The 24,262-nt window shown below is 41.3% G+C and overlaps 2 protein-coding genes and 1 long non-coding RNA gene across 5 annotated transcripts in view; 2 read left to right on the top strand and 1 right to left on the bottom strand.

The window, feature by feature from the left end:
* The first annotated feature begins 29 nt into the window (after positions 1-29).
* Positions 30-7,707, top strand: LOC128142876 (protein FAM83D-B-like). Of its 2 annotated transcripts, XM_052789535.1 has the most exons (4): positions 30-2,522; positions 4,372-4,539; positions 5,148-5,272; positions 5,519-7,707. In XM_052789535.1, exons 1-4 carry the CDS (start codon positions 1,782-1,784, stop codon positions 5,907-5,909), a joined length of 1,425 nt encoding a protein of 474 aa, XP_052645495.1. In that variant the 5' UTR covers positions 30-1,781; the 3' UTR covers positions 5,910-7,707. The 2 variants fall into 2 exon arrangements, with proteins under 2 accessions (XP_052645495.1, XP_052645504.1); XM_052789544.1 differs by lacking the exon at positions 5,148-5,272 and having other exon boundaries at positions 5,519-5,752.
* A 246-nt stretch (positions 7,708-7,953) lies between these two features.
* LOC128142886 (uncharacterized) lies at positions 7,954-8,729 on the bottom strand. Its single transcript, XR_008235541.1, has 2 exons — positions 8,276-8,729; positions 7,954-8,143 (listed from the first exon to the last, which is right to left on the bottom strand). It is a non-coding gene; the product is annotated as an uncharacterized LOC128142886 (long non-coding RNA).
* Positions 8,730-8,738: 9 nt separating this feature from the next.
* Positions 8,739-24,262, top strand: part of DHX35 (DEAH-box helicase 35) — a 32,974-nt gene continuing 17,450 nt past the window's right edge. Inside the window, exons 1-12 of one of the 2 annotated variants that reach the window (XM_052789523.1) lie at positions 8,739-8,832; positions 11,075-11,208; positions 11,586-11,678; positions 12,517-12,594; positions 14,889-14,993; positions 16,282-16,343; positions 16,967-17,036; positions 17,599-17,658; positions 19,699-19,811; positions 20,159-20,255; positions 21,355-21,513; positions 22,793-23,003. In XM_052789523.1, coding sequence (XP_052645483.1) covers positions 8,793-8,832; positions 11,075-11,208; positions 11,586-11,678; positions 12,517-12,594; positions 14,889-14,993; positions 16,282-16,343; positions 16,967-17,036; positions 17,599-17,658; positions 19,699-19,811; positions 20,159-20,255; positions 21,355-21,513; positions 22,793-23,003 — 1,222 coding nt within the window. In that variant the 5' untranslated portion in view covers positions 8,739-8,792. The remainder of the gene's footprint in view (positions 8,833-11,074; positions 11,209-11,585; positions 11,679-12,516; positions 12,595-14,888; positions 14,994-16,281; positions 16,344-16,966; positions 17,037-17,598; positions 17,659-19,698; positions 19,812-20,158; positions 20,256-21,354; positions 21,514-22,792; positions 23,004-24,262) is intronic. The other variant, XM_052789513.1, reaches the window with a different exon arrangement.

Raw genomic sequence — 24,262 nt, 5'->3', positions numbered from 1 at the left:
CCTCTCTCTCTCTCTCCACATATCCTCAGAAGAGCATCTTCTTAAAACCAAGACCAGGAAGTAGCAGCTTAGCACTCCAAATAACTATACCCATTTTAGGTACAGCCCTGATGTAAATGTGTCTAGTATGTGGAACTAAATGCTAGACATATTGGACCTGTAAGAGTATTTATAGGAATGTATTGCTGCAGTGTTGGGGTTTTTTGTGCTTGTGAGTGGGAGATGAGGTGATACCTGGAGTTCAGTGTCTTGCTGCAGCATACCTGTTGTACTTCTCTTTTGGGATGACTTCAAAGAACTTTTGTCTCTTGTGCAACTTGTTAAACAGAATTAAGACCTTTAGTGTTAGTGCTGTAAAATAAGCTTCCAATTCTGGCTTGGGCTAGGAATGTCTGAACCATCTTGCTTCTGTTAAAAGACCTGTAAACGGGTTCCTTCTTTGGAGTGAACTTAGGGGCAAAACAATCACTGAGGGCATGTGACAAAGCCCCTGTTCAAAAGTAAACTGACAAATGCACTACAAAATGTTATGGGTTATGTTTGCTAATATTATTGTATGACTGGGAAAAAAAAAATCATTTTTCTCTTTAGACTGTCCTATCTGAATAATTCTCTTTGCTGCTCTGTTTATCCTTTACCCACTACTAACTTGGTTTGAGGAGCTGAAGTGCCACTCTAGTTTTTGGAAATACTCTACTTTCAATATTAAGTAGATCTTAGGTTAAGTTGCTTTGCAGAGACATTACCTGAATATTTGTTGGCCATATTCTGTCCCTGTGCTTGCTGTCTGTGCTTGCTGGATTGCTTATCTGAGAAGTGTGTGGATTCCCTCTCTGAGCTCTGACCTGTAGTGTTGGTCTTTAGGCCTGCACCCCAGTACTTTTAATGACCAACCAGACTCTGAATTCTGCCAAGTCAAATCAGAGTCTAGGTTATGTATTTTCTTCTTATTTACGGGCACATGTGTCCAGTAGATGGCACATTTCAGCTGTTGTCTTGAATATTCCTGTAAACAGCAATGAGTGAGTGAATAAACAGAAAAATATCCAAAACTCAAAAAGGCTGCAACTTAAGTGTAGAGAGCAAGGCTATTCTACCAACTTTAGCACTTCTACCTCTGAAATCTATATGGACAAAGAGGCTTAGCTACTTTTATTGCTTGGATTTCAAAGCAGCCACTCCCTCCCTAAAGCTGTAAGGCAGATGTACAAAGAGGTGCAGGTGAGGAGGGGAAAAAAAAAAAGCTGTCTGCACTTGTTTAAAGAAGGCAAGATACTTTCTTGCCTGGTCCCTGGAGCTGGAACACCAGGAGGGAAGCAAGTTGCAGAGAGGGAGCCAAGATACACCTTCAAAGCCAATCTCGAGTTGTATTTTCAAGAGCTTGTGTTCAGCAGCGCTTGAATGTATGTACAATCAGCGTGTTTGTTCTCTGTGCTTTTTAACTTTGTTGTGCCGTGCAGCTGTTATGGTACTCTCACAGGAACAAGAAACAGTTTACAAATAAACTCCTTTTGCCACGGGGGTTTTCACCTGATCGTTGCTGAGCTTTGTTTTCTATTTGTTTGGCATTTTGAATCTGGGTGACTAATGCAGCGCTTCCCCTGCTGTTGGTGCTTTCCTGCTACTCCGGGTAAGCAGAGCAGCCGGTAATGGAGCCGCCTGTCCGGGAGGGCCCTTTGCCCTCTCCAACCTCAGGAGCAGCCTTTTGATCAGGGGCTGGGGAGCAGGTCGAGGGCTGTACTTACTCTCCCTGCTTAATTCGAGGTTTGCTTTTCCTGCGGATGCTTCCCCGGGCGGGGGGAAGCCCGCGGGGCTCCGCCGACCCTGACTTTCCCGTGGGCGACGCTGCTCCCGCGCCCCTTTCCTCCCCGCTGCCGGTGGCTGCGAGGGGACGGGCGGAGCGGAGGCTCCTCACCCGCGAGGCGGCCTCCCTTCGCGCCGCGGCCGCCGGTTCCCTCCCGCTCCCCCGGGGCCGGGCGGGAGGCGTGGAAGAGCCTCCCGCGCGTGGGGCCGGCCCGCGGAGCCGCCATAAAGGCGCGGGACAGGACCGGGCTGGGCCGCGCCGCGCCATGGCCAACCCGTCGCAGTGCCTGGAGGAGGGCGCCGGGCGCTGGCCGCCGCGGCCGCCCGGGCCGTACAGCGAGGCGCAGCGGCTGGCGCTGGAGGAGCTGGTGGCGGGCGGCCCCGAGGCGCTGCGGGCCTTCCTGCGGCGGGAGCAGCTGCCGCCCTTCCTCTCGGAGCCCGAGGTGCAGGCCATCGCGCGGGGCGCCCTGCCGCCCGCCGCGGCCCCGGAGCCGGCGGGCGAGCCCTCGCCCGGCGCCTCCCTCGACGCCTCCTCGCTCACCTACTTCCCCGAGCGCTCGGACCTGGAGCCGCCGGCGCTGGAGCTGGGCTGGCCGGGCTTCGCCAGCGGCGCCTTCCGCGGGCTCACGCGGGTGGAGGCTCACTTCCAGCCCGGCTGCGGGGAGAGCATCTACGGCTGCAAGGAGGCGGTGCGGCGGCAGATCCGCTCCGCCCGGCAGGTGAGTGCGCGCCGCCGCCGCCGCCGCCGGGCAGCGCCCGGGGTGGGGGGGCTCTGCCGCCGCGCTGCCCTCCCGCCGCACCGCTGCCGCACGGCTTCCCGAGAGCCACCTCGTCCTGCCCCCTTCGTTTACTTTTAAATAAACTCCCGGTTTGGCTTACTGCGCTGTTTTGTTATTGCTCCCTCCCCATCTCTTGTACTTATGTTTTGAATAGGTTCGTTGCTGGCCAGCTTTTTTCCCCCACATTGATGAAAACCGAGTCCGTGCTATCCGGGCCTCGCTAAGCTCGCTAAGGGAGTTGGCACCTGTGAGCGATACGTCCGAAAGGCGCTCCTTCCCAGCTCTTTTAGGTAGTCGTTGCTTTCACATCGTACGGCGGACAGACAGCAAACCTTGGGGGTTCAGCCCGTGGGAAAGATCTGCGAGGGCAGGAGCTGGCTCTCGAGGGAGGTTTTTTACTCAAGGAGCTTGGGCGAGTAATCAGCTCTTGGCTTGCAATAGCATGAGAATCTGAATAATAAGTTGAAGAAAAAACTCATTTTTTATCTTAAATAGAGAGGTGAGATGTAAAAATCGCCCGTCAGACACTGGTGATTTTTATTTTTTTTTAACTGTTCCCCTTCGTATTTGAAAAGTTTGAAAGGCTCTGGAAAACTTAAGTTTTGGAAATAAGCTCACCTTTTTCTTCAGGCAATGCTTTTGAGGAAAAGACATCTGTTCTCAGGCAAAAAACCTCTTGCCTAGGAATTGGAGACCAAATTTGTCTAACACAGAACTAGACCCCTGTTTTTGCCATATCTCAGGGTGAGGAAGAAACCTGAAGCAATACATTTATTTTGCCACTGTTCTGGTTCTTCTGAGATATTCTCAGCACCCCCAAACATTTCCACAATCAGCTCAGTGCTCCTGTTACACCAAAAGTTACTGATGTAACTGAAGAAAACTGACAGCAAAATGCCTTTCCTTTCCTCATGCAAAATACTTTTTTTTATCAGCTCACTTAGGTTTTTTCAGAGAGGTGTCAAGTTTCCCTCTGCCTTCGTAGGTCCTGGCACTGCTTTACAGGTGGGGAGAAAGGAGAAAATGCTCAGATTTGTGTAATTTTTTCTGGAAGGTGAAGTTATGTAGTAAAAAAGGGAAGGCTTTAGTATGACCTTAATTAAAAACCATGAGCAATGTGCTACTGAGTAGATGCAGGAGCTATCACTGCTGCTAATCAGTGATGAACTCTGAGTGTCTTTCCACAATAGGCTTTCAGGCTAGGTTGTTCATTCCTATCGAACCAAATAAGATACAGATCCTGGCAAAAGAAGCTTCAATGTCTGCTGCTGAAATTATAGTAAAAGATGAGATTCTACAATACAATAATAAAAATCTTAAATGTTATCTGCTATAAATCAGTCAAGCGACAACAAAATTGGGGCAAATAATCTTTAACAACAATTTCTGTCCATAAATTCAATACATTCTTTTTTCTATTTAACTATACAGGGATAGGAATAAGTGATCACAATGAAGGGGCAATGTATATCGTGTCTCCTGTGCCCCAGTGTACTGTACTCAGTAATCACCTTTACCAAAATACCATTCTCTTCACAGAACTTTGTCCTAATCAGTCATTTTTTCCTTTCTCTTCTTTCTTATATGTCTATTAAATGTTTCAGCAGTCCTGTGAACAACAGAAGAACATACCCTATCACAGAAAACTGTACCGTGTTCCATAACCACTAAGGAAAAAACCAGGAGGGGTGGGGGGGAATGTTTAATTTGAAAGTCAAATTTCTCATGTGCCACCTCCCTTGGGATGCTGTGGCAACAGCCTAATGATTTCTTCTGAACCTTGTTGCAGATGATTGCCCTGGTTATGGATTCCTTCACAGATACCGATATCTTCAAAGACCTCTTGGAAGCTTGTAGCCAGCGGCAAGTTAAAGCCTATATCCTTCTAGATCAGTCTTCGTTTTCCCACTTTCTAAAAATGTGCAAGGATCTGGGAGTTGACCTTGAACGGGAAAAGGTAAGCCTTGTCATATTTTTAGGGATAGAGAGTTGATCCTCTTATGACTGTAATCTTTGAGATATCAAAAGAAGAAACTGTTATGCCTGCTGCCACAACTTAAAATGGGGTTTATGTAGCTCTAGCTCTTTCTTGGAAGACTTAACCATTCTTGCATAAGGCAGCAATTATTAGGAAAACTGAAATCTTTGTAAGCGGATGTTACGGGTGCTTTCTGAGCACAAATACTAATTGAATATTCAAGGAAATGCAAGAGGAATGTCCAGTTCCTAAAGCATGACTGGAGTTGCTCAGGCTCGCAGAGACTTTGAAGGCTGATGGAGGGGCAGGTTCTCAGGAGTCTATGGAGTTCGGCTCCCTCCAAGGTTAGGCGACAGGAGTTTTTACAATCACATTGTGCACAATCAGTTTATGGGTTTGCCCCTTAATGCCACCTCTTTGCCTACTAAAACAAGACAAAATTATCATTTGGTTCCTAGAGAGTGAATCTTTTGCCGCTGCACAGCAACCTTTGCTAGTTCATCAGTGATCGGTTATTGTTGTGTTACTCCTTTAAAAGCAATCATTTAACTTTGAAATCCACATGATGCTTGCCATATCTTTAACAGTTGATAAGAATTCGAAATATCACTGGGAAGACATACTACACGAGGTCGGGTGCCAAAATTGTTGGAAAAGTCCGTGAAAAGTTCATGTTAATTGATGGCATTAGAGTGACAACAGGCTCCTACAGGCAAGTGCCAATTTCTTTCTGTTGCTTAACATGATTTCTTTACATGGAAAGGAAAAACAGCCATGTTGCAAAACTGCTTTCCTTATCAGAGTTTATGTGTAATGTTTGTCCTAAAAAGAGCACACTGCTCATCATTTGGATTATAAGAATGATTTTACTAAATGTGAAGAAAGAGAATTTTCAGTTAATACTTGTGTACTATTTGTTTTGAATTAACTCAGAATTTTCTCATTCTTCTTTTGCTAGTTTTACGTGGACAGATGGGAAGCTGAACAGCAGCAACATTTTGATCCTGTCAGGCCCCGCAGTTGCACACTTTGATCTGGAATTTCGGATTCTTTATGCACGGTCAAAGCCTATCAACCTCAAAGAGTTACCCAGCTGCAAGAAGAATAAAGTGTTGGACCAGCTGGTCAGGATAACAGTGGCTTCCAGAGACTTGACCAGGGAAAACTTCCTGAGAATGGAGTTTTTGTATCTTAGAGCTTTTGTAGGAAATCTAAAATGGAAGCGAAGCTGGCTGCATGCTGCAAGGGAGGCAGTCTATGTGTCAAATAATGCAATGCATGCCTCTCCTCCACTGACTAAGAGGAATGGCTCTCTAGTTATGAGGCCACACTGGATCATAGAGAGATGAATTGCACATTGACTCAGGGCAGGAAGCAGAACCTCAGGAACCACGTCCAGCTGTCCATGTCCAGTACTGTCTTACAGTATGTTTGTGAGAGCAGCTGGGAAACAAACCTCAAACTGAGAGAAAGTGATACTGGAATTGTGGGTTTTTTTGAAGACCACTGTAATGCAGATCAACAGATACAATTATGGTATTGTCAGGCTCAGATTTGTTTAAAAAAACCCAAACACTTTAACACCTGGAAAGTCATTATTGACTTCTAGTATTCTGTCAGATTTTCATTTTTCAACCTATTCTTACATGTTTTAAGATGATGGGTTAGCAATGTCTTAGCTCAGTTGCTCAAACCTTTTTTTCTTAAGGAAGCTAGGTATAGAAAAGAATATTGCTTAAAAGTCTTCCAAAGATGAATAGCAGGACCGCTGTATGGCTCTGAAATCAATCTAAGCTTAGTCTTGTGTTGCACGAACTCTCCACGAACTGTTTCATGACACAGAACTGAAGGGCAGTAACCTTAATCTAGGAACTAGTAGATCAGTACCATGCTACTAGTCCTCAAATGTCACATTTTCTTTACACAAAGCTGTGCTGCTAAGCAGAACGAGCTAACATGTCAGGTGAACAAGGCTTTTGCAGTGACTGAATTTCAAATGACCCTTTCTTAATTATAAGAATACTTGGATTGTTGGACATCATGCAATAAATGTGTGCAAGGAACAGTATTCCTAAGAGCCTACTATGTTCGTAGCAGAGCCAAATAAGACCGTTTTCTTGGCATTACTGTATATACTTTTTGGTTTCTCTATGGTTGTTACTGCTGCCTGATCTTATGGGAAAAAAGTTGAGTAGATCTGAAATCTGTGAAGCTGCTGCTATTTCTCAAAAGCCTTACTTCCACCAGACATGCAATAACATGAAAATCAAAAATAGAACCATTTATTTTTAAGGTTTCCTGCAAGCTAGATTTAAAAAATATATCCATTCATTTCTGGAGACAAACAGAAAAAAAAACCCCTAAATGAATAAACTATCCCCCCAAACAGTTGTACATTGAGGCACTGAAATTCCAGCAGCCTGCCAGTACAGAAACTCTTGTTAGTCCAGCCATGGCAGCTGTGGCAAAAGCAAAGGGACACCATTTCTCAAGTTGTTCTTGAGGCTCTTGCTACTGCAAAAAACTTGGGTATATGCTTGTGTAAATGTCTTGTGGGTTCTGGGCTTCGAAGGGGAAGGTTAAAACTTAGCTGGGGAATTTCATATGGGTCTATGCTCCACATCAGCAGGATAACATTAAATTGGACATGTGCAGCTTACAAAAATGGTCTTTATGGACAATGCAGTAACATAGTGATTAGGACACAACTAACCTGCGCCCTTTTTCTTCTGCACTTACATTCATGGAAATGTAATAGTTCTGACTTTCCTAATCTGTGAATATTCAATAGTTTATATAGTCTTAGCTTTCATCCAGAAGTATGTATTTTTATTCTTAAGTGTATTTTCCATAAATACAAAAACCATACAGTGTTGTAGTCCATGGAAAATATTGTTTGCGCAATCTTATTTTCACAATAATATCTGTATATGTTTTCTCAAATAAAAGTTTTTAACTTTGTTATTCATCTCATTACTTTATTAGGCAACTCTTTCCATGTGCCATTAGTAGGGCTTTTTCTCAACACTTGCTAATATACCGATGATGCAAAATACTGTGATAAGAGTTATGTTTATTTTTGATAGAGTGCACTTAATCTGAAAAGTACATTGAAATAAATAGCTAGGGTTTTAAGAATGTCTTTAATTATGACTGAATAACCTCTTTTTCAAGTGGTTACCTAGAGACTTAGCATAACAAGTGACCATGGAGGTACAGCGTTGTGAAATGCAGTCTGTGTGAATCGCCACAACCGCACTGCTAGCATGTCAAGTTATTAATGAAAATTATTAAGAAGAATATAAAATGGGATTTTTTTTTCCCTTAAGCATGAGTTTTTGACAGCATTACTAAACTTATTAGAAGCTAGCTGTTACTTTTTTTTTTTACTCCAGCCTATGCTTAATTAACTCAAAGTCTACATTAAATTTGATTCAACAATAACTTTCATGGGCTGTAATAAGCCTGTGGTAGGGCACAGCTGGGTCTTTTAACTATTACTGTAATTGTTTTCTTTCTAGTTCTTCAGCTGCCTGGTGTAAAGTGCAACAGCTGCGGCACACACGGTGTGGAGGCATCCTTCCTGTGGAGAAAGGAAGTGATTAGTTTTACTTAATTACTGAGACAAGGACTTTTTGGAAGCTATCTTTCAATCCCGATAAATCCTAGGTTCTCCCCCAGGTCATACACTTCATTTTAGCAACAGGAGTAGTACCTGGAGGGCTTGGCTCAGACGTGCCCCCCAGGCCCGCGTTATCTTTACTTCACTCTTTTCCTTTTGGCTCGGAGGGGAACGGTGGGTTTCAGTCACACTTGAGGACGATTTTATCAACCGGGTTTCCTCAGCAACATCCCTTCCGCGTGTCTGACTAACAGCACGGACCTTACGCACGCTGTTATCAACGGGGAGCCGTTCTTGCCGTTAAGGTTGGGAAATGTCCAAAGCTTCAGCCCTTTACGCTTTGCCCCAACAGCTACAGTGCTGGGGACGGACGGGGCCCTTCGCCTGCCTTCAGAGAAGCGGGGGCAGCGGTCAGCTCTCCCGCCCAGCGCCCTCCGCACTCCGGCGGGAGGCGGCTTCCCTCAGCAAAAGCACCCGGCACGGCTGGGCGGCGGGACCGCCTCAGGCCCGGGAGAGAGCCTCGGGGCCGGCGGGCCCGCTCCGGTGCACCGTGGCAACGGACGGCACGTCACGTGAGCCCCGCTGCTTCCGCTTGCCCTCTCACCCCAAGATGGCGGCGCCCGTGGGACCGGTGAAGTTTTGGAAGCCGGGTGAGGGGGCGCGGCCGGTGTGTGGAGCGGCGGTCTGGGGGCAGCGGGGGTTGCGTATGAGAGAGTTCCTTCCCGGGCTGTCTGTGGCGAGGGCCGGAGCGAAAGCCGCGGCGCTGCCCCCGGCAGCCGTCGGCTCTTGGGGGTCGCACGGATTTCAGACGCCGAGGGCAGCGGAGAAACGTGCTGTCCCTCCGCCGCCGGGGCCTGGAGGGCGGCGAGGTCTCTGTGACTCCAGCTGGGTTCTGCCCGGTGGCGGGGGAGGGGACGGAGCCCCCTTTCAGCTCGCTGGGGTGGGGGTGCTGCCCTTCGAGGGGGCCTCGACCGGCTGAAGAAAGGGGCAGGGGAACCCCAAGGGGTTTAACAAAGGGAGATGAGCAGTCTTGTCCCTGAGGGGGAATAACCCCAGGTGCCACACGCCAGGGAGAGCAGCTCAGCAGAGCTGAGGGGACCTTGAGGTCCTGTGGGCTACGAGCTGAGCCTGAGCCTCGGCAGCAAACGTTGCCCACATCCTGGGTGGTGTGAGGAGTAGCATCGCTGTTAGTTTGAGGGAGGTGATCCTTCTTCTCAGCACTGGGAAGGCCATATCAGGGGTGATCTGTGGGCTCCCCAGCGCCAGAATGACATGGACTTACTGAAGGAGGTCTGCAAAGTGACGGGCCACAGCGATGGTTGAGAGGTGGGAGCGTGCGACGGGCAAGGGGAGGCTGAGAGAGCCGGGACTGTGCAGCCTGGAGAAGAGGAGTCTCAGGAGGATTTTTTGATGTATATAAATACCTGCCGGGGGGTGTAAAGAAGATGGAGCCAGACTCTTCTTGGTGTTGCCTACTGACAGTACAAGAGGCAATGGGCACGAGCTGAAATATGAGAAAGTCAGGTTAAACATGAGAAATACGTTTTCTACTGTGGGAGTGATCAGGTTCTGGAACAAGCAGTCAGGCAGGTTGTGGGGTCTCCAACCTGACTGAACGAGGACCTGAGCAGCCCGCTGTGACCCTGTGGTAAGCAGGGTGTTGGTCTAGAAGGTCTCCAGAGGTCCCTCCCAGCCTCCACTGTGCTGTGACTCTGTGATCCTTCCCTTGGGCTTTGGGTAGCGTGTACCTTCCCATTCACTTATCCCAAAGAGGAGCTTGGTGGGTCTGAGTTTGGCAATTTTTTTTTTAATTGGTTACCGCGTTGTGGTATGCTGTGGTTTGCAAAGCTATTCCAGACTCAAGATTAGTTTAGCAAATAGCTTCTTAATCATCTGAATATTATAGTAATATGTGTGTGTAGACAATATGTGTATCTATAGTAGTATGTTGACAGTAGTGTATTAAAAAAAAAAAGCATAGAAAATGCTGTGAAAGAAAATCAGTGGGTGATGAGAAGCAATATCTGTTAACTTTATTGATTTGTCAAGATACAGATTTTCAAGTCTCTGGTTCTTAACTTCCGCATCTGTCCTTGGGAGTGAATAGTTACTGGAATTGTTGCTAATCATCACTCTTAAAATTGGATCAATTTGCTCTAAAACCTGCTTGACAGCTTTGAATAGGGACTAACTGTTTTTAAACAGTGGAAAAAGCCCAAACAAGCAAATCCTACAAAACAGGGGAATCCTCTTTGCTCTCAGACTTCCCCAGTTGAATCTGCAGCTGGAGATGATACATTCCATTATTGAGATGAGTTTTTGTTTCTAGTTCACTTGCATGATTCAGCATTTTCGGTTGTCAGTAGTTTTATGGTAACCTGCAGCAGGAATAAATCAAGTTTCACTTACTGAAGTAAATTCAGATCTGAAGCAAGTGGCGTATCTCATGAGTGCGCAAGGTTGAATGTTTATACAGTTGATGTTAGTGAAGGGAAGTTCTGTTACATGTCTGGCTGGCTTAAAATCCATGGACATACTTCTGAGAAGGATATTTAAGATATATCAGAACCGTTGCACAGAAAAAGAAGAAAGTTGCCAAGATCTTGCTGTATATGTTTCCTATGTGCTTCTTTTCCTCCTCTTTCTTCTTTTAAAATTCAAATACTTACTCACATTAGATTAATTTTTTTTTAAACCAACAGGAGACACATATTTCATTTGAAAGAATTTTTGCGTGTATACTGTTAGTTAATATTTTGATTATTTTCATAGAAAAGTTAGTATGCTGCTACCCATGATTCCTCCTTGTAAGGAACGTATTTATTTTGGTTGTATTGTGATACACTAGGCAGAAGTGTATTTCTCCAGTTAAAATTAACTTATATCATCTAGGCACGGAAGGTCCTGGTGTCAGTGTCTCAGAGGAGAGACAGAGTCCTGCTGAGAGTAGTGGCATAACCGTCATCTATAATCCTTATGCTTCGCTTTCTATTGAACAACAAAGACAAAAGCTGCCTGTTTTTAAGGTACGGAAGTTCTTTTTGATATATTAAATCTTTTGTATGATGTCTGGCTCTTATTTTTTTTTTTGCAAGAGCAGCATAGAATCACTTTGCAACATAAAATAATATTTTTATGACCTTGCTCTCTTTATTTGTTGGAATTGATTGTCCTGTTTGACAACTGTTACTGACAGATTTACAGGCTTTGTAGGTTTATGTTATTTACTAGATGTTGTACGTGTCATTTATAGATTTTAAAGAACTGTTTAGCTTTCGGCAGTAAAAATCCATGTAACATGAATCTACTGTGTCTGCTGGATAAGTAAATATTGTCATTTTAATTATTTTCTTATTTTTGTACACATCTGCTTTTGATGCTTAAATGTCATCTTCTCTTTCAGCTAAGAAATCACATACTTTATCTAGTGGAGAACTATCAAACTCTGGTGATTGTTGGGGAAACAGGTTGTGGGAAATCAACGCAGATTCCACAAGTAAGTGTCTGTTTAACTTGGTAAAATCAGGTATTCCTTCAGGGGATTTTACATGAAAGGTTAAACCAGCAACCCAGAACTGCACTGTGAAAATTGAAGTCACCTGTGCTCATGTGTGTGACCAAAAGGAGAGAAATATAAGGAGAAAATAGCAGGAGCTGGTATATCTGTAATACAAAACCTTCTTCCACTACAAGAAAGAACCATATACAACAAATAAGTTTATGCTGGTACAAACAGTAGTCACTGTGCTATAGTAGGTGTTTATTACTCTATCAGAATCATGTTTAAGATTTTGTTCAGAATATGTTTTCAAGAAGGAAAAAAGGTACACTTTTCTTACGAGCTTTCATCTTGGAAATTTCTGGAATATTGTATTTTTTGTGGTTTTGTAAAATTTTCTCTTTTGTGACAGGACTGGAAAAAGTCTGAGAATGTTTCATAGTTAGTTCTTGATTTTAACTTAAAAATCGCAAACTAATGATGGATGTCATCTGCTTCATTGTGAGCGCAGGACTTGTGCTGCTTAGCTTTTTTTTCTTAAAGGGGTGATAAAATAAAGGAAAGAAAAAAAAAAATGAAGTAGTCAAAAAATATTTGAGAACCAAAGAGCTGCTCTTAGATGCTTTCTGAAAGCATATGTGCTTAGGAGGTAGGTATTGTACTAAATTACTTTTAATGGTGAGATTAATAATGCACAAAATCTCTAAGTAACTGATTTGCCTAAGGTCATGCATCAGTGTCAGAACCAGAAAAAAGAACATAGAGCGGAGAACTAACACCTTGCTGTAATCACAGCATGACCAATTAATTTTTTATCCTCAATATTTGTTTGCAGTACCTAGCAGAAGCTGGCTGGACAGCTGAAGGAAGAGTTGTTGGAGTGACACAGCCTCGTCGGGTTGCTGCTGTTTCAGTGAGTTTCTCTGTGTCCAAATTTTCCCACTTTGTTGTCATTATAACCTCCAATTTATTAGCAGGTTTTGCTGAATAGCAGGAATCACAACTGCATGAGCTCCTGAACAAATAGACGTTTCTGCTTATCTTCCTCCCAGAATTGCTGGTACTATACACTGAATTCAACCTGATTAGTAGGTCGTGCCAAAGATTCCACGTCCAGAATTGCAGATGTAGAAGCTTTGAAATACAATTGAGTGGTATCAGCAGAACTGTGTACAGAAGTTAGGGCTGTGCAGGGTTGAGCTATGATGGACTCTGGACTAGAACTGTGCTTGTGTGACCCTTAACTTCTTTCACAAAGTAAATAAAGTAGTGATGTAAATCTGTGTACAGTAACATAGCCAGTGGAAGAAAGAGGAGATTGTGTACCTCTTTCTAGCAATTCATACCTAGGTTTTTTTAAATCTTTTTTTTTTCTGTGGTTTTTTTGTGGCTGCGGGTTTTTGGTTTTTTTTTTGTCTGTTTCCCCTTGTAAGAGTGTCGGGGAAAATAAGAAACAATTCTATTGTGAGAAATCTTTTTATGTACATAGTATGTCTAGGAGAACATAACGTCAGCTAGATGTATTAGGAGAGGAAGAAGAAGAGATGCTGAGGGCAGCAACTTGTAGTCTGGTAACAGTCTGCACAGAAGGCATCCAGTGCTCCTTGTCTTCATAAATGTTGCCAAACACTGACTTGGTGGGCTGAAATTTCTGCTGCAGCATTCTTTTTGTACTGAAAACTGAGGTGCCATTTGTAACCCTCATTTTGCCTCTTCTTTATAATGTATTAAACTGTACCTGCAACAAATCAGTTTATGCCTCTGGTAAAAATGTAGTAGACTGAGCAGCTGCACAACTTGCTGTTTCATCTCATCTAGTATTCTCTGACCAGATCCAACATGGTTAAGGAAACAGCCTCTAGCAGTGATCTGCATCTTGTGCTTTGGGCAGGCTGCCTGCAGTGTCCTCCCTTTTCTCCTTCATAGCACATCCAGCTGACAGTGCATGGTTCTACAGGAGATGTTGTGTATACTGCAATGATTTCTCGTGACTAACTTAGTTCTCTTGTCCCTTTCATGTCTTAACAAGCTACTTTTAAGCCTAAAATAAAAAGATTATTCAGCTAGGGCTTAGTATATAGACACAGTAGGATTTTTCTTCAAGAATGTTGTTGCAAACTGCCTGGACTGTATGGCTGTTGCAGGGAGATGAGAGATATAGTTGATAATTTATTGCTTTGTCTTGAACTGAAAGTGGTCTTTTGTTTTAATAGGTGTACATATCTGCTTTCCCATCTCAAGTATGGGGGTTGTCAGAAGCAACGTAGGTAGTTGCAAAGACATAAGGCATAGTTTAGAAATTCCTGAACGTCTGCTTGCATTACCCAGACTGACAATTATCCTGAATGCTTGGGCTGAAAGTGATGGAGTGATAAGATTCCAAGTGAAATCATGAATTCACTGCCTGTCGGTATAGTTTAGAATGTCATTCAAATGACTGAAAATAGCTTGCTGTTGGAATTCTGGACTAATGAATGTATTGTGGAGTTTTATTGTGTCTTTAGCTATTAAATGTCTTTGTAGCTTGCTGAAACCATGGCCTGATAATGCCTAATACTCTGTAGAATAAGTCCAAATAACTCAAGATTTTTAGCTGAAGGAGCTATCGACTTAAAACTGGCTGAGGGTAGTACTGTTGCAAAAATGGATGCTGCTTTTAATTATTCTGCCAGTTGTCTGTCTGTTTTCTGCATAGAAGATTCTCTGTTATGAAAAGTACAGTAGCATCTTTATTTAAAAAAAAAAGTCTAAGTAAGCTCAGTGACAGATCAGCTTAACTGATAACTTTTTCTGTATGCCATATACCTATACTCTTTCCCTTTTTGCATGCCAACTGTGTTCTTAAATTGCACTCCCACAGTTGCTGGTAGGTGGTCCTTCCCCAGCCTTGTGACTGGTTGAGTGGTTGCCGTTGTAGGTCTGTCAGAGTACTTATCACAGAAAGGTACCTCTGTAGCTTTCCTGAGTAGAAGCAGTGTGAAACAACAGATTTATTAAGTTACACTAAAACATTTTAAAGTGTTTACCACTTGTATGTTCAGTATGCGCTGTTATGTTGAACAGAATTTTGTGTTTGAATGAGAACAAATAATTCTTTGGAAGCACTAGCTCTGTTCGTGTTTTGATGCCAATTCTCTATGGACAAAATAATGATACAATGAAGTGTGCTGTGAGCTGTCTCTTGTTTGTAAGAATCTCTTTTCTCAGGTTGCAGGCCGAGTTGCTGATGAACGAGGAGCAGTGTTGGGGCATGAGGTTGGATATTGTATTCGGTTTGATGACTGCACAGATCCACAGGCTACAAGAATTAAGGTGAAACATGAACAGTATGTGGTTACTCTGAAAGGGTTAGCTGAAACTCTTCAAGTGTTTTTGCAAAATTAATGAGAACCTTGTGATGCCCAGTAAAGACAATAGATAGCATTTCAGTTTTCCAGGTGGGTACCCCAAAAGTGTGCTTGAAATGGCTGTGGCTGTCCAAACCTTAATAAAATGAGTGTGTGTTCTATCCTTCTAGTCTGGCAGCCACCATTTTAAAACTAAAGGAGATTTTCAAGGTAGGTATGGCTAGATGTTGGTACAGTGCTAGTGTGACCTGATACATCACTCAAAGTCATAGTGAAAGGCTGCAGTGAATCACAGCTAAAGTAGCCTCACCACCCCAAAAATAGATTTTGATTAAAAGCACAGATAAAACATAAGATGAGTAGGCTAACTGAGAGTAATTTGACGTGGATTAAATAGCAAGCTTTGCAGCTGTTCTTCAGTGCTGTGAGCAATATTAATGTTGCTTGTGTTGGTACAGACGAGAGTTTGCTTTAGTTATGCTGGAATAGCAATGATGATGAATGAGACAATTTTTTGATTTTTTTTGTCTGAGGCTAGTAGCCCTTTTAAAGTGAAAGAAATTGAGATGTTTGTTCATTAAATGCAGCTGGTTTTTTTTTTTTTTTTGAGTGTGATGATTAATCATTTGGAGTTGGAAATTTGGAGGTTTTTACCTTGCACACCAGTTCTTGCCTAGCTGAAGGCCACAGTTGGAGTCCCAGGTCAAACTACTGTTTGATGGCTACATAAAGCTGGTGGGTTTCCACTGGCTAGTAGGAAGAAAGTATTAAATTAAAATGTTGCATTTTGTTGAAATGTTAAGGTTTGTGTTCTGGTCAGAAGTGTGTGATAGATATTAAGTAGCCTACATAGATATTAAGCAGCCTACTTTGAGAGGGTCAAGACTGGATTGACACACAGGATGTTATTGGTAGAGCAGATGTAGCTGTGTTGCAGACAAGAGTGAAGAAACTTCAATTGCCATTTCCAGTGCTGCCAATCTGGTTGGTTTTTTTTTCAATACAAAAATAACTAATTAAAAAAAATTTAATACTGATTAAAAAGCAATCACTCTGCTTATCTCTGGGTTAGCATTCAAAAATACATATTTGGCTTCCATGGCTGAAAGTTGATCAATTTAATAGATCATTAGAAAGTTAAAGGCAAGGAAAAATTCAGGAAAACGCCTGAAAAATCATCTTTGACAGTTGCATGAGTAATCAAGACTACCTGATATGGGTTTTTTTACATTTCTCTTTGCATTCGCTTTTAGTTTCTAACTGATGGTATGCTGGTGAGGGAGATGATGGCTGATCCTTTATTAACAAGATACAGGTAAGGAAATATGGCATGAATTCTTGCTGAAGTGTAATTTGGTAAACAACTGCATTTTTTTAGACCAAGGTGTGGTTATTATAAATTAAATGCCAAAGATGTGAAAATTATTTTAGGAGTTTGACTTCTTTATGTTCAAAGACTGTTAGAAAATCCGTTGATCATTGGAATACCAAACCCGGCAGGATTTGGTGCTGTGGTTTTGGAACAAAAGCTAAATGGGCCTCATGGAGTCTGCATTGTTTAATTTACTGGTTTTAAATTCACTTTTTCATTCTGATGCTAATCAAATAAGTGAAAAAAAAAACCAACAACAAACACAGGCTATTCTGGTATCCAGAAAACCTATGCAGTACAGTAAAGATAGACCTTTTTTCTTCTACCCCTTTCCAAAAGCTAGCCTGAATAAAGAACAGTATGTATGTACCACGTGGTGTAATCTACATTTTTCTCCCTACTTTGTTGCTGTGCTTTTTTTAACTTCCATAGTTTTCTAAGTGGATGTAAATAGTAATAATCCAGCAGCAGATTTCAAATAATGCTGTTTCTAGAAGACAGGAAGACACTGATTCTAGTGTCAATCAAACCATTTCTGAAATCTTATCTTTCTGCTTTATTCACAGTGTCCTCATGCTGGATGAAGCCCATGAAAGGACTCTTTATACAGATATTGCCATTGGCTTACTAAAAAAGGTTATTGTTTTTTAATGTTCTCTGTAACGATTTCATTTTCATCCTTTTTGTTAAACCTCTGATCTTGATGGCTGATCAGTGAACCCATTTGAGAGAGGGTGATTTCTAGTTCCTCATTTATTCTACAGCCTATTGTACATACCCAACTATTTACTTTAGACATCTGACACTCAGGATCCTCTATTTCCTCCCCCTGATGCTGAAATTTCTCCTTAGACGATATTAGCAAAAGGGTAGTCTTTATTCTGCTGGTGATGATTGTGTGAAGTGATCTGACAGGGGGTTGTTGTTGACTTTCAACCTACAAAAGATCTGACTCCCACCGGAAATTAAGAGAAAGCTGTAATGATTACAGACTGAACGCCCTAAAAATGAATATGTAAAACTCCAAACAGTCATCAGGTTGTTAGATCTATGGGGTGATATGAGTTCATCAGCTGTCTTGTAGTTTCAAAGTATTTTTAAAGAGAATTTATTGGTAATCTGAATGCTCTAAACTTGGTTCTAGCCTCATATCTCAGAAAATAGTTTTTACTCTGGATGTTCTTGGTCTCTATTCTAGGTTCAAAAGAAGCGTGGGGATCTTCGACTGATTGTGGCTTCAGCCACCTTGGATGCAGAGGTATAGCTCACAGATTTGGTCTGAAATGAAGTGACCTTAAGTGGCAGCTCCACTTCTATTCTTACACAGCTTATCCTCTGTGCTGCTTGCTTCTTGTGAAGCATTACTGCTGTTGGAGGGGTGAAGAAGAGAGGAAGGAGTGCAGGAAAAAAATCTGCTGTAGTTAAGTTGCTGTGTTTGGTTTTTGTTTTGTATTAGCAAACTTTTTTGAAAGTGAATTTAAATATGAATCTCCTTTTCATATATATGGATGCCTTTTTTCCTCTTATTGGTATTGTTGTATAAAAAGATGTTCTCTTGGCTTAATCTAGTCTAGTTAGAGACATTGGTTTAGCTCTCTTTTGCTCATAGCAGTAATTTGAGACAACCATAGACCAGTAAAAATAACTGATAAATGAGTAGATTTAATTTCAGTGAGATCTTACTGTTTCCCTGATTGACTTCTGGCCTGTGGAAACTTACGTAACTTACTGAAAATGTCTTTAATTTAATTTTGATTAGGAACAGAAGAAATGCTCTCCTAGATCACAGCAGTGTTTCATCCAGCCTAGTGTTCTGTCTGTAGCAGCAGCAACAGTAGGAGATGCTGTTTAGGGAGAGCATATGAGCCTGTCCACCTGCTGTGGGTCTGTTCTATTTGAGCTGCCTCAGCATCTGCGATGGTTGTAATAGAGATATTAGGCAGTACCTTCCTGCTGTTTCCTTCTAGTGTGTGTTTATGGACCTGCTGTTTGTTAATTTGTCTTTGAATCTGCTTGATGAAGCTGTAAGTCTCCAGGACATCATGTGAGAGCAATTTTCAGAAGTTTGCCACCTGCTATATAATGAAGTACTTTATTTAATTTCTTTTAAACCTGCTAGTTTCATCAAGGACCATCTAGTTCTAGTAGTATGGGATTTGTTGGGTTTTTTTAAAAAACAAAAAAAACCCCTGAAACCAGTTTTACATTTACTTTACCTGTCACCTTTGATTCTGTAAACCTCAGCTGTGTGTCTTCTCAACCTTCTGCTCCCCAAGCAGAGCCCCAGCCTTTTTAGTCTTTCCTCATAAGGCAGCTACTCCATCTCCTTTATCATGTTCATTACTTTTCTCTGTACTTTTCCTAACTCCACTGTGACCTTCATGAGATGTGGTGGTGAGAGCTTGCATGTAGCACTGAAGATGTAGGTGTACTGAGATTTCCCTTAGTGAAAAATATCATATGCCATAAACCTTGTTAGTATGCTGTACTTTGATAGTACTTGTACTACTGTGTGTTCTGTATGTTATAGTAGATAACATTACAATACTTCACCTTTGCAAAATTTTAACTGCCAGAAATCACATTTCAAATAGGTTACAGTTAATGTAAAAATAAGTTAATAGGAGCAAAATGATTAGTATGACTATATAAACATTTGTTTAACTACAGAAAGTTTCTGGTATTTCTATAATGGTCATAAAAGTTGAGATGGATTATTTGGTTTCTTAATGTTCATTCTTTTGCTATTACATATTTAAAATACTACACGGCAATAAATCTAAATTTATGAAGGTGTCTTGCAACGTGTAAATCAAAAACTTAGGTAAATTGCCTAACTCTGCTTTTACAAAGTGAGATCTTAGTGTTCAGTAAGAGCTGTAAAATTTACTTGCTCCTCCAAAAATGGATGAGAATATGCAAGTCCTACCCAAAACTTAGGACCAATCATTTCTATGTGGTTCTTAGTTTTGACTTTGCTACTGTTATAGATCCAATAAAAAGCTTATATATCTGCTTTTTCTAACTGTATCAGCTGATCTAATTAATTTTATTACTTCTTCTCAATCTTTGCTTCTCAAAGTAATAAACATGCAAGACAGTGTATTTGTGCTAAATGCCTGAACCCCGGACAGAATTGAAGGCAACAGAATCAAACTTCAAAATTTTTAAATTGGCACTCTCAAATTCGTGAATAAAATATCCAAGTAGTAGTAATTTAACTTCTTCATGTCTTTAGGTTTCTCCCTCAATTCTTTGAAGTATCAAACTGAAAGTGTTTGTTTTTATTTTAATATAGAAATTCAGGGATTTCTTTAATCAAAACAATACTGGTGACCCCAGCAAAGATACCAGTGTGATCCTTACTGTCGAGGGGAGAACATTTCCAGTGGACATCTTTTACATACAGAGGTGTGTTCCTGTTTGATCTTGTCAGTGGTGATTAGGAGAGTGTGCAACTGTGTTATCATTTTGTCTAGGTTAGCGCTCAGAAATTCCTGGACAATGGTAAGGAAGTGTAACATTCAATTTGGGAAACATTTGGATATTGCTTATAGCAGCAGACATGTTTTTAAGCTTACTGTAGTGTAAAGGAAACAAATTAATTGCTGAAGGCTGATTCCCAAGGATGCATCATGAACTCAATGTGGTATGGCTGATGTATAGTGTCCAAAACCTAGCTCTCTGTTTGTTCCTTGTGGAAGTGACAATTCTGTACCTATTTTTCTGCTAATGTCTGCTATTTTCTCTCCCCGTAGTCCTGTTCCAGACTATATAAAATCAACTGTGGAAACTGCAATGAAAATTCACCAGATGGAGAATGATGGTGATATACTGGCATTTTTAACTGGCCAGGTATAGACATAAGCAATTTTTTTGCTTTACAGTGCTGTACTGTGGGCTTTGTGAAGCCACCTCGGTCTCCTGCTTTCCTTAGCTGTGCTTACTTTAATCTCATTAAAGATGACAAACATTTCTGCGTTGATGGGAGCAGAATTAGGCCAGTCCCAAAGACTTGTAGAAAATACATGGCCTGGATTTATCAAAGCTAGCGATGATGATAGTTTTTCTCATTTAATGCTCTATGCTTTCAGCCTTGTTAATAAGTGGAATAGTGTGTGGAGTTTTGGTGCTAGTCACACCTACAAAGTTGTTAAATTGACAGTGAGTCATCATTAATAGTTAAGGCAAATGGAATTTACATTTGTTAGGCTTAACATCTGAAGTCTTTGACCGAAAAACAAATTGCTATGAGATAAAAATTTACTAGTCTCTTCTGCTCTATTTATGCCTGTCAGCTCACTTTGCAGCTGAGAAGAGTAAATGGGAGGTAGCTTATCATTTTTCCAGTGAGGAGCTACCTTGAAGAGCTTAAATAACATCTTGCATATTTTCAGAATAAATTCTTCATCCCCATTAGTGATTTAACTTTGGAAGAGTGAATTGGGTATCTCATCAGGTGATGTCTGAACATTTTGTTGTCTGTGTTTTTTAATAGATGCCACAGTTGATCTCTGAGATTAAATGTGAAGTTGAGCAATAGGTGTTAATGCTATTACTGTGTCATTCCTGATCAGGACCCACAGCATTCTGCACTGTCAAAATAGATTGCCCTCCCATTTCGCTCTCACAAGTTGAGATACACAGGAAAATATGCCTGCTTCCTCCTGAACTTTGTTCAGTCCTTCCCTTGTAATTTTGTTCATGTATTTGTAGTGTGACATTGTCTCAAATAACAATGAACATAAATATTTATATAAATAGATATTTATTATGAATAGCAATTTATGTAAGAATATTACAAAATTGAGGGAGCTAGTCAAAAGATCCTGGAGTTTGAACAAGTAAAATTATATTGGGATTATTTTCATGCATTTTTGGTATATAAGTGATAGCTATGTGATATCAAAGTGAAACCTCTCTCATTCTGGTCCCTTTCTTGCTCTGGCTCTAGGAGGAAGTGGAGACTGTTGTTTCTATGCTCATAGAGCAGGCTCGGGCCCTTTCTCGCACTGGAATGAAAAAGCACCTCCGTGTTCTCCCCATGTATGCTGGACTGCCTTCTCCTGAGCAAATGAAAGTGTTTGAGAGAGTTTCTCACAGTGTAAGGAAGGTAAGGCTGTTGTGTATGTCTCAATTTCTACCACCCAGAAGGGTGTCTGCATTACACAGATTGTATACGTCAGGTTCACATCATGAGCCTATTGCAAACGCTTGCCGAGGGAGACTTTCCGCATCTCCTAACACTGCCTGTCAGTTTTCAGACTGCAAACCAAGAACATGTTCTCTGGCTTCCCTTTTCATCTTCGATCAGTCCTAGACATGTCAGTTATAACTCTTCTGTCTACCTCATCAACCTCTCAATTTTTAAGAGTCTTCGTACAGCCTTGTATTTTTCTATGTCCACTTGCAGCTTCTTAGACTCTGAAGTCCTCTACGTTTACCTGTTTGTATTTCTTTTTGTGGTCTAAGTGTCTATGGCTGTTTTCCACCAGTAATGGAAAGATTAGTGACAGAGTGGGTAAGTGCTGTCTTTTCACCTAAGAAACAAGTCAAAACTTCCTTGGTTTTAATAGAAAAAAAGCTTTGTTTTGACTTCTGCAAGTCTTGTTCAGATATTTAATGTCACAGAACTATGTAATTGGTCATGATTAGTGCTTTCTGCTTAGGCAGAACCTGTGTTGGGGCTGAGATAAGTTGACAGAATTACACAGGGATGACGTGTTATAATTCTTGTGCCTGCTGGAGTCTAACAAATAAAATTGTTCATCTGGTGTTGGAGAACATTGAGTATAAATACTTCTTTTCTCTCCAGGATGGCATTAGTCAATTAACTTCCAAGATTTACTTTTTTAATTTCAGGTGAAATAAGGATTAAATTTCCCTTTCTTGTTTGGGAAAAATTATTTTTTCAATATTTTAGGACATGTATATAAGTGTATCTCTGCAGGAATACTGAACATGGAACGCTTAATCAACTCTGTTTCTCTGCTATGTCCTACCCCATTCTAGTGTTACAAGTAACAGCTCAATATAACTGAGAAGCAGAAAAAAATATTTTTAGTTCACTACATGAGAAGATTTGATTTACAGTCAGTTAATGTTTTTCTCTGCAAACACTGCCAAGTTCTTCTACTTTTATGAAGAGAGAATAAATTTGAATAAGAAAGTGACTGTGAAACTGTAAAAACTGGGCTTATTTCAAGCTGACAAGCTCTTTCTGCTTCATGTACTGTATCCTTTTGTACTCTAGAGTTAGTGTTTACTGGAACTGTTATATCGGAGATCTTTCAAGTGGTTTGTATTGGAATCCTGATGCACTGATGCTAGGGCTTGATAGTGTAATTGAGATTGAGGAGTTCACAGTATCCCCATTGTGTCTGTATCTCTAGGTGATAGTAGCCACCAACATTGCTGAGACCTCCATCACAATTCATGGAATTGCATTCGTAATTGATTGTGGTTTTGTGAAGCTTCGGGCCTATAACCCCAAAACAGCTATCGAATGCCTTGTGGTGGTACCAGTATCTAAAGCTTCGGCTAATCAGAGAGCAGGGCGTGCAGGACGGAACCGCTCTGGAAAATGTTACAGGCTTTATACAGGTCAGTAATTCGATGTGTAGGGAAGGTGAACTTGCTGGTGTGACTTACATTTTGTTTTACAGTGGTTTTAGTGTTAGACAAAGAACAAAAACTGTATTTTTTTCTCTCAGTGAGAGATAGAAATTTTCCTTCATTATTCCTCTGGCTTATTTAGAAATACATTGTTCATATGTGCTGAGCATTGGACACTGAATGCTTTTATGAAACAGAAACACAAACTGAGCAGGGTAGGTGCTACGAAATTGTCAGCAATTGCAAACCTGTAATGTTAATGCAGCTCTGATGAGTCTACTAAGAAGTTTATCTTTTTATGATCTTGGTTTCTAAGTAATTGTTTCAATTTATAATACCCACCTGTGATGCTTTCTTCTGTGTCTAAAGTCTCCTTTAGACTGTGCATCTAACAAAGGACTCTGGAAATCCTTTAGGTAACTGAGGGAAAACCTCTGTGTATCCCGGTTTTCATAGGAATAGGTGCCAACCCCAAATGCTTCTCTTGAATCAGTGACCCTGGCACTGTACAAAAGTTACTGTTACAAATAAATCTGTTGGCCACCTAGCAGTGTTCAGAAAGCCACAATCCAACTGTCTCTGTTCTCAGCTGTTTAATGAGAAAAGGCATTGCAGCTGAGCACTGCCATTGCTTATGTGCCTCAGGTTCCCTCTAGTTTTACCAGAGCTTTGAGACTTAGAGAGATCAAGCATATTCTTTCGAAATGTGTGTATGCTTGCCAGCAGTTGCCATGTTAAACAAAGACATGATTTATTCTCTAAATTTGTGTGTCCAATAATAATCTGGAGAGAATGTCTGCTGCATAATATACCCAGCTTACATAGCTTTGTAAGTATTTTACAGGAGAAACCATGACTACACTGTAGTTATTTTTGTGTGCTCAAGAGCTGGCCTGATGTGTGCTTTAAGAAACATTTTAAAGGAGAGGGAAAAAAAAAAAAAGAAGAAGAAAATGCACTGAGTGGACAAAAGTAGAGAAAACGTACACTATCTTTGTCTTAGGGAAGGTCTGAGATAGACCAGAGATAGAAGAGGGTTCTGTCTAGAAATGAAAGTAATTCAGGTGAAAATAATGTATTTCTTGTCTTGATTTGGAGTTTTAGATCAACATAGGGATGTGTGTGCCCTTTTCTTTACTGCAGAAGAGTTGGTTAATGGAAGGTACAGGGATTTTGACCTTATATGAAGTATTTTTCCAGACTTAGACTTTATAGTGAACGTGCTTTTAAAAAGGCATTGTTAAATA

This window comes from Harpia harpyja, chromosome 1, assembly GCF_026419915.1.
Source record: "Harpia harpyja isolate bHarHar1 chromosome 1, bHarHar1 primary haplotype, whole genome shotgun sequence".
Classification (NCBI taxonomy): domain Eukaryota; kingdom Metazoa; phylum Chordata; class Aves; order Accipitriformes; family Accipitridae; genus Harpia; species Harpia harpyja.
The sequence above is the reverse complement of the archived record's forward strand: the minus strand, read 5'-3'. Positions and strand labels throughout refer to the sequence as shown.

What these genes read in the sequence shown, in the direction of transcription:
- LOC128142876 (XM_052789535.1), top strand. Translation starts at nt 1,782, where the DNA reads ATGCTTCCCCGGGCGGGGGGAAGCCCGCGGGGCTCCGCCGACCCTGAC. An exon ending in AGATCCGCTCCGCCCGGCAG is followed by an intron (nt 2,523 to 4,371) that starts GTGAGTGCGCGC and finishes ACCTTGTTGCAG; the next exon opens with ATGATTGCCCTGGTTATGGA. An exon ending in GTGACAACAGGCTCCTACAG is followed by an intron (nt 5,273 to 5,518) that starts GCAAGTGCCAAT and finishes TTCTTTTGCTAG; the next exon opens with TTTTACGTGGACAGATGGGA.